At 51.9% G+C, this 9803-nt stretch overlaps 1 protein-coding gene across 1 annotated transcript in view; it reads right to left on the bottom strand.

Moving 5' to 3' along the window:
* Positions 1-9803, bottom strand: part of EML1 (EMAP like 1) — a gene marked incomplete in the record, with an annotated part of 190152 nt that overhangs the window by 43984 nt on the left and 136365 nt on the right. Inside the window, 2 exon segments of the mRNA XM_027776368.1 lie at positions 943-971; positions 9678-9793. Of these exon segments, the coding sequence (XP_027632169.1) occupies positions 943-971; positions 9678-9793 (145 nt within the window).

Raw genomic sequence — 9803 nt, 5'->3', positions numbered from 1 at the left:
GAAGAGAGGGCGAGGGCGGCGTGTGGCTGGCCTGCCTGCCTGTGAGCGCCCCCTAGTGCACGCCGGGACCCTACTGTGTCCCCAGGAAGAAAACCCCAGCTCTGGGGACTCTGACCCGAAAGCTCTGGGTGGAGCCCCGCGTTTAGGCGGTTACATTTTAAATGAGTCATTTTCATGCTTCCTGAAAATAAATAAATACTAAAGCACATGCTGATAAGTACTAAACTTAGGCTTTTATGTTTTACCTCTGAATGTAAGGGAAAAATAGTGGAAGAACTAGTTTTTAAAAAACCTCTTATTTCACCGGTTAATATTTATGTTTGTTTTTTATTTAAATGCATCTTTAAATGAGGTTATTAACTTAAATGCCCCAGTATCTCCCCTATTACAAAATGCATTTTTTAAAGTCAGACATATGGGAAGGTAGGAGAGTTCTTTAAAAGTTTTGTGGGAAATGTGTATATGGAAAAAATGCATGGACATCAGATTGTTGTTGCTCCAAAATAAACTTGTACTTTAATTCCATTTTCCACAATCCTTGTGAAGTCCCCACTGTGTGTGTGACCTACGAGGTTGTCGTTTAGGAGGTCACAGGCAGGAAAAGGACAGTCACGTTTAGACAAAGCTATCCAATTGGCTCATCAGAAAGGGTCCCTGAAGAGGAATGCCAGTACGGGTGGCCGGAGCTGCTCCGTCACAGCACAGGGCCCTCCGCTCTGCCCCGTCATTGGCAAGCCTCGAGGGGCGTCTCTGGCCATTTCCTGAGCTGGCCTGCTATTACTGGCTGAGTCACTGGACTCCGGCGTCAAGCAGACAGCCCACGGCCCCGCAGACACCACCGCTCCTTTCTGGAAAAGCAGCCCTGGAAAATAGCTACTGCATTGCCTCCACGGCCTGAGGAAGTGAGCCAGGGGACCCATATAAAAGCAAGCTCAGGCTTACCTGGACTGAACACGGGCTCCTTGGGTTTGCTGTGAAAACAAACCACAAACAACGTTTAGAGATGGTCGGCTTCGCCGCGAGCTCCACAGCCTCCAGCTGCAGCGGTTCCTCACCGATCAATGCTGTGCGAGTTATATGGGTTAATGAGGAAGACAGAGACAATTCCAGTACAGAAAGGCACGTGCACAGACGGGAGGGCCAGAGGAGGCGCACGAGACTGTAACTGCACTTTATCGCCAGGATCGCGCTCTTCCTGGGAGCAAGAAAATGAGGAGGAGAGAGTGTGTAACCAGATGGGACCAGGGCCAGCTGGTGGCACGGCGGTTAAGGCACCTGGGCCCCACACGGCTGACTGCATGGTTTGGGTCTGGACCCGGAGGCTTGGTAAACACTCTGGGCTTACGTGCGTGCATGCCCAGAATCCCAAGAGGAGAAGTGGGGAGAAGGGATTGAGGTGTGGCCATTCCCCTCAGGTGACCTGGCATGTTCCTTCTCTCTGTCTCTGCTGAGCACACACCCTAGAGTGAAGTTAAGAAAAGATAGGAACAGCTCTAGTCTGAATGTGTACACATCAATCTTTCTCCCTACACTCATCCGACAGATTATTTAAAGAATTCATTTAAAACTGGCGAATTCCTGACGCAAGATTGCTGGGTGTGGCCTTTTAGACCCATCTCACAGGCAGATGTCTGGTGAGGAGGATTACAGGGCAGGACGAGAGGCGGGAAGGAGCCCCGGATGCCAAGGTGTGGTTCCTTGGCTCAGGCACTGTGGGAGCAGTGGGGACTGCAGTCACCCCGGGCACTCCCCCATGACTGGGCCTGGAAAACCAAACCCAAACCCCTGAAGGTTCAAGGACAGCACCAGATGAGCCAAGGCCATCCCTGAGGGGTCCCCAGGCCAGGCCCACTGTGTCCTGCCAGGGTGTGCGTGCCCCAAATCCTGATGGGACGGGGCAATGGAGGAGAGACGGAGAAGTGGGGAGAAGGGATTGAGGTGTGGCCATTCCCCTCAGGTGACCTGGCATGTTCCTTCTCTCTGTCTCTGCTGAGCACACACCCTAGAGTGAAGTTAAGAAAAGATAGGAACAGCTCTAGTCTGAATGTGTACACATCAATCTTTCTCCCTACACTCATCCGACAGATTATTTAAAGAATTCATTTAAAACTGGCGAATTCCTGACGCAAGATTGCTGGGTGTGGCCTTTTAGACCCATCTCACAGGCAGATGTCTGGTGAGGAGGATTACAGGGCAGGACGAGAGGCGGGAAGGAGCCCCGGATGCCAAGGTGTGGTTCCTTGGCTCAGGCACTGTGGGAGCAGTGGGGACTGCAGTCACCCCGGGCACTCCCCCATGACTGGGCCTGGAAAACCAAACCCAAACCCCTGAAGGTTCAAGGACAGCACCAGATGAGCCAAGGCCATCCCTGAGGGGTCCCCAGGCCAGGCCCACTGTGTCCTGCCAGGGTGTGCGTGCCCCAAATCCTGATGGGACGGGGCAATGGAGGAGAGACGGAGTGTGGCATGAGCACTCCCGAGGGGGCAGAAGGGAGAAAGGGTCTTCATATCGCCATCCTCTCCCCCGCCGTGTGGCCCGCCAGGACCTCGGGCGCACCTGGCCTGCTGAGGTAGACCCGGGGTGTGAACCATGAGGCGCCCCCACTGCCCGCGCCACTGCAGCCCGGCCTGCACTGCGCTCCTCGTGGAGAGAATCCATGGGGACAGAACTCCAAGCACAGGGAAGCTGCGGGCTCGCTGCTGTGCTGCTGTGAAGGGAGCGTGGCCGAGTGGAGCTGCGGTGCTTCTCGTCTCGAGTCCCGCTCTGAACCGCGTCTCATTTTGCCCTGTGCCACGTTCAGAAAAGACACTGGTGCTATGCTTCATTTTATTGCGAAGAGAGAAATTTGTGTAGAAATAAAGTACGGTGGCTTCAGAACCCGCTATCCCCACCACCATGCGCCATCTTGCCTGAAAGGTGAGAGGAGCACGCGGGAAGAGGTGGGTCCACTGGGCACGTGGGCCTCCCACCGACACACGGGCGAGGGCGGCGGACCTTCCTGTCTGCAGTGGACGGAACCAGTCGAGTGAGCGATGCTGACCGCGAGCAGTGGGCCAGCTGGCCAGCGGACACACGCACCTCCCTGTCCCGAACGCAAGTCTGCAGGGAGGAGATGGCCCTGCGAGCCTGCCTGTGTGGGACTGCGTGGACTGAGAGCTGCCGCGGCGTGGGAGGTGTTAGGTAACTTGTCTGATGACCCGTTCCTTAAGGTGAGCTGAATGGAAAAAATGAAGCTGGTGACTTAACCCTCCTCCCAGGTGGGGTGCGGTTCTCTGGGGGCAGGAAGAACACCCATCCCCGTTCTAGCAAGGGACGAGAAGTGCCAGGTCTGGAACGCGGCCTCCTCCATCTCTGCCTGTACGCTGCCCACCCAGGTCTCCCCACTGCCCCTGGGGCCCACAGGGGAGAGGGCTTTCCCTGGAGGAGGAAGAGCCCTCATCCCTGGCTCTTTGGGCAGTGGGCTTGGCCCACACCGCCCCCACGAACTGCTGCGATCTGGTGTATTTGGGCAGGAAGGCCATCTGCTCAGAGCTTGTCCCTGTGCGCCCTTGAACTGGTGGGCTCAGTGACTGCCCTGAGGACTCGGGTAGGACAGACGCATCTCCGGGGCTACATGGGGGTATGCGGCACACCTGGGCCTCCGCCAGATCAGGAGCTGGAGCCGGAGCTGCAGGTGCTCAGCTGGCCTAAGGAGAAAACGCCCCGAGCTGCAAGGCTTACCCGGACTGCAGTGCAGTGGGCAAAGGACGAGCTGCTACAGCCGAGTGGCTAGCTGCCTATCAAAGTCCTCCACGTGCTCTCCGGGGGCTCAGGGCACAGGGAATACGTAATATTGGCTGTTTTACTTCTCTTCTGGTAAAACACACATCTGCAACACTACGAGGTAGCGTTTACAAGGAGCAGGGGCCGTGGAGAACTTGGTCAGGTAGACTCCTGAGCAAAATGTGTCAAAGTCGGACACATGCTGTTAAAGCTGTCCACCCATAGGTGGTGCTGTTGACATAGTTCTTAACAGGCTTTTTTTTTTTTTTTTTTTTCTTTTTTAGGTTTTTGCCATTGGGCTCCAGAGCTCACCAGAGAGTCACAGAGAAGGGATGGCCACGCTTCAATCCCTCCCCTCCATTCTCATCTCAGGATTTTGGGTATGCACACATACACGTGTACTTGGTATGATTTTCAAGCCACCAGGTCTGGGACTCAAATTGCAGTAGGCCATGTGGGAGTCCAGTGCCTTAGCCACCATGCCACCTGCTTACTCAAGAAGCTATGATTTTAGAATTTGATAGGTAGCATCCTTTATTCATTCCAATATATTTTTTGAGCAGCTACTGTGTACTAACCACGGCGTAAAGTCCTAAAGAGACAAAGAATAAGAAACTGCATAGCCCTGCCCTCCCCAAGTTTCGGGGAAGACCAGTGGGTGTGTGGGTGTAGCTAGAGGGAATTGGGGGTTGCTAATAAATTAACAGGCAGTTATAACTGAGTCTTGTAGGGTGAGCTGATGTTGGTCCAAGCATATGAGGGGACTTCAAAATGTTCATGTCAAAATGGAATTAAAATATGTATTATGGTATAAAAAATGTATGAAGTTCATGCATAGATATTTCATAATCTGCATTTCCATGAACTTTGCAAAGACTCCTCATATCTTCCATCTCCTAAAATACCACACACATACCTAAGTCACCAGGGAGAGGGAAAACCTCCTCCACTAACCAGGAGCTAGACGGTATTTGCCTAGAAGACTCCATTAAGCTCTGCATGTGTTTGTGCGGTTTTCTATATGTGTACAATATTTACTGTATAATAAATAATAAATAAATAAGGTTTTCCTAACAATATAGAGGTTCCAAAACAAAAAACAAACAACAATAACAACAACAACAACAAAAAAAAACAGAAAAACAAACCCTACAAATAGAACTACCATATGGCTGAATAACCGCACTCCTTGGTATTTACCCAAAGGATAGGAAAACACTCAGAAAGATACTTGCACATTCATGCTTATTACAGAATTATGCATAATTACTAGGATGCATAGTCAACCTAAGTGTCAAAAGACTGACGACTAACTTGAAAAACTGTGGCATATGTATATACTATGGAATATTACTCAGCCATAAGAAACAATGAAGTCCTATTGTTTGATTCAAGTGGATGAATATAGAGAACTTAATGTTGAGTGAAGGGAGCCAGACTTTGAAAGAGTCACACTGAATATCCCCATTTAACATGTACTGAACGTCTGCATTTCATGACAGAAATTGAAAGATGTGAAGATATGACAGTAGGAAGGGTAAATGTAGATAGCAAAGACTAAGGGAAATAGGAGCTAGTGCATGTTACAACTATGGTTCCCGCAAATGGCTGAAGCTTTCCTGCTGTAACAAAAGCTGCTCATTGTGACAGATAGAAACATAGTTTCTTACAAATTGACCTCTTATCCCTCCAGGGGTTATAAGAGGGAAGCAGTTTATAATTGAAACATTTTACCAATTTAGCAACATTTAAGGTAAACTGTGCTTCTAAAGGAGTAGCTATTTTCCTTTTACTATAAAACTTTATTTTAATTACCTATCAGATTTGTATACTGAAGGTTAAAGTGTCTATCGGAATGTTACTGCTGACTCCCTATTTAATTGATTTTTTTGGGAGAGGTTTTTGCATACGGTGCATGCGCTTGCCAGAAAGAGACAGAGAGAAAGTGAGAAATCACCCCCCAGGGGGGCCGCAATCCCTTCTCCTCCATTCTCCTCTTGGATCTTGTGCACGCATACACACATGCCCGGCGTGAGTTTAAGCCACTGGGTCCGGGACTCAAAACGTGGTCGACTACGTGGGAGTCCAGCGACATAGTCATCGCGCTAACTGCTGGTCCCCTTATTTAAATTTAATGTGTACTTCATGATGACAAGGATCAGTATGTAATTATTAACATTCATTTACCATCAGTAATATATGAAGTAAAACATTACATTGTCATATACTTCTTTTGTTTTTAACAGAAGTTTTGTCAGTCTAAAATTAAGTGTTATTCGAATTTTATGGCCTGGGGCCAGCAGGTGGTGTGGTGGTTAAGGCGCTGGAAAACTCCCACGTGGCCAACCACGGTTCAAGTCCTGGGCCTGGTGGCTTGCTCTCTCACTTTCCTTCTCTCTCTGTGTTCTCTCTGATAAAATTGAAATAAATGAGTGAATAAATAAAAGTAAATAAATAATTCTTTAAAAAAACAAATTTTATGGCCTGTTGCAAGCAAGGATTTTATAATTAATTAAACATCCTAAGATAGAGGTCAGCAATGTCACATATAGGACTTAAATCTAGTTGCTATTTCTAAAGAAAAGGGAGTGACCCACAGATACCTAAAGATACGGGCGCAGGGAGCCTGACACTGCCGTGAAAAATAGAGTTCCCATGGAAGTGGAACATGAGTTCGCTCTTTGAAGTGCACGGTCCCAGCTCAGAACACGTGAATGCTCAGGGCTTTGAAAGCGCTGTTATTTCCTGTCCCACAGAGACACCTACATGGCTTACATGAAAAGGCCCCACACCCGCCAGGACCGTTACTGGGCAACACACGCTGAAGTGGGACTGCCGTCCTGGGGGGGGGGATCGGCACGAGGAGCTGCCTGTGCCAGTGGTGGCGTTGCACGCGGTGTGAGGTGTGTGTGCTTGCACGTGGAAGCGGTGTGTGCGAGTGGCGTGCTTCCCCCCATGAGGACGGCAGGGAAATGCCGCTGTGAGGCCAACCCTCACTGCGCTCGGCCGAGCTCTCCTGGGTGGCAGTCGGAGGGACCTGGAACTGGGGTGCTGGCAAGGACAGTGCCTGCTCACGCCGCTCTCGTGGCCGATGCAGTCATGCGCCTAGCATGCTTTGCTGTCAAAACCGGGGTCGCACTCATGGGACTTCGCCCCACACGTGACTGAACACGCGTCAGAGCAGAGAAAGGCCGGCCGCCTGGGCGCCACCTAACACGCCCACCTGGCCACCCGAGCAGACGGAAGCCGAGCCCCGCAGGTGGCCTCCCTCTGCTCACTGCCGGGTTCTTCCGGCAGGTCCGTGTTACTGCGAGGTGCAGAATCCCCCTAGGAACCAGCAGTTAGCATAATGGCTATGTTGCTGGACTCCCATGTAGTCGACTGCGGTTCGCGTCCCGGATACGATGGCTTAAACTCATGCCGGGCGCGTGTGCGTGTGCGTGCGTGCCCAAGATCCCAAGAGGAGAATGGAGGAGAAGGGATTGTGGCATGGCCATCCCCCCTGGGGGGTGATTAAAAAAAAAAAAAAACAACTCTCCCCAAAATAAGAATCCCTAGGTCCCAGAGGCTCCGAGACGGTAAGGCCGAGCTGGCGTACCCGCCTCGTCCTTCTCATGCTCCAGAGCCAGCGGCCAGGCCGCGACCATCTTGTAAAACCCAAGGTGGCCCCTGGGACAGGAGTGAGTGCGAGTGGGTGATGGGGAGGGCCACGGATGGACCCAGGGACGTTTACGGGAGGAATCCCTCAGGGCCCCCTTCCTTGACACCTTTCTCAGCACGCATCAGGTCCCAGATCCAGGCATTTCTGAGGAAGGTTCCAGCTCCTCCACTTTGGTGCTGAGTCACGGTGGGCCAAGAGTGGGGCTGCTCCGTGGGGAATGGAGAGGAAGGACGGAGAGATGGGGTCGGGCAGCGACCGAAGACCAGCCTGACCTTCATGGCTCCCTTCTGTCTGCGTGACCACTCTGGTGTGCCTAGGGCCCTCGGTGTCTCCGACAGTACCGGCAACTACAGGAGACAGGGATACTCTCTTGGGGTCCCTGAGCTCTGGGCCGTGCTGGCCTCAGCCGTCCCTGGGCTCTCGTGGGACAAAGGACTTCTCTCCAATGGACATGCTTAATTGCACAAGGTATTTTTAGAAAATGACTAGTAAATTTTCCCAGCCTCTCATTTCCAAATCAAAATTTCCTGCTGCAGCATTAAAAACCTCCCTCCGTAACGATCTTTTATGGAAATAGGTACTCAGTACATATACCAAAGCCATCGGATTTAAAAGATAAAACGGATCTGGAGTTTACACAATGCAGACTCTTTTGGAAATTCTTAATAAAAATCAGATGTGCGGAGAGAACAGCCAAGCCTTCAAGGACTGCCAAGATCTACACATCTCAGGCCAACTTTCTAGAGTCCCCTGAATTCAGATAGAGCGGCTGACCGCACCCCGCTGACCCTGACCGGGCTGTGTTGTCCTAATCACGTGGCCTTCTTTCCAAGGTCTTAGCGCCCAATTAGCATAATCTCCTGATAAGAAGCCCTAATAGTCTACACTGGGAGAAGACAGAACCCAGGTCAATGGGCTCTGGATTGTAATTGACTGTGGACTTGACCTGCTGCAGATGGGGCATCTTTTCTACAAAATGTGTCTTGAGGAATAGCCCCGAAACAGGTTCAGGCCTGCACAGGACTGCACCGTAACGGACTTACAAACTCGGGACCCTGCCGCCGGTGGGTTGGAGTCGATTGCTTTGCGACTAAGCCTTCTCTTTCCAGGACCGCTTCAAGAAAAATGCATTTAGTCTCCGATGTTGAAATTCTCTCCCAAGCTTTGGTAAACAGAGAGAATAAACCTGAAGGACGGTGTTTAGAAAGTCAGAATACCGGACAGAGTTAGGTGAGCGTACACACAAACTGACCTCTCTACAGTCGTCAGCATAAAACAAGGCGACCAAGTGCAGAGAGCAGCTTTCACAAATACGGACCGTCAGTCTCGTAGCTGTCTCATAAGCCGTTACAAATCAGCCTCATGGAGCAGCTCGAGATTAGCAGGAAACACAGTTCACAAAACCAGAAAGAATGGTCCCTCTCTCTGGGCTTAACTTGGTATTAAAAATCGCTCTAGGCCAGAGGCAGGGCCACCCGCCTGCTGGAGCCTCGGGAAGCAGCAGCTGGGACCCAGGTGGCCCTGGACCAGGCCAGGTACACACGAGCCTGTGACCCTGGCTGGCGGGACGGTGGGGGCCGAGGTGTCAGGTCCAGGGTTCCTCTCGCGCTCTCTCAGTAAACCACAAAAAAGTCTCTAATGAATCATAAACTACGACCTTTGGCCCACCGTGTCTCTGAAAACGCGGCTGCTATACTCAGCGTTGTCCATTACTGCTGACTTAAATGGAAGTAGGGTGCCCTAGGAACACAGGGTGCTCCACGTGGAACTCCAGAATGGCTTCCCAAGGGTCACGGACACTCAAGGGTCACGTACGTGGTACTAAGCAAGTGCGAGGAGCTCCCCGTATCTATGTAAGAGTGCTGGGAGCTCGAGCTGCTCATGGCAGGGGGAGGTTGGGAAAGTGAGAAGTCACTCCTCAGGCGGGTGGCCACACCTCACCTCAGGTGGGCAAACACACGAATCTGGAGCTGTTTTCCAAGCCATCAGGCCCCGGGCTCAGACCAGGCAGCCAGCCACGCGGAATCCAACCACCTTCACCCCCAGGCCGCTTGCACCCCAAGCCGTCGTTTTTCTACCCGGACAACAACCCCTGTGAGTGGGGACTAAGGCTGCCTGGTTTGTGGTGCACGCATTCCGGGAGAAGGTCGTGGCGCCGGTGAGAGCCACCAGCTTGCTGAGCGGGCCGCCTCTGGCTCATCTCTGCGCACGAGGGGTACAGCGCCGGGCGCGGCCAGGGGCGAGACGTCCTTACCTTTCGCTGTTCTTTTTGCCACTGGAAGAGCTGCTGGTGGAGCCCGTGCGGTTCCGGTTTCCTTTGGACTCCCCGTAGCTTTCTCTCCGACCCCCGGGAGACACCCGCTCGGAAGATCTGGTCATC

The sequence above is a fragment of the Tupaia chinensis genome, unplaced genomic scaffold (genome assembly GCF_000334495.1).
Source record: "Tupaia chinensis unplaced genomic scaffold, TupChi_1.0 Scaffold000671_1, whole genome shotgun sequence".
Lineage (NCBI taxonomy): Eukaryota > Metazoa > Chordata > Mammalia > Scandentia > Tupaiidae > Tupaia > Tupaia belangeri.
Note: the sequence above shows the minus strand (reverse complement) of the source record. Positions and strands in the feature narration are given on the sequence as shown.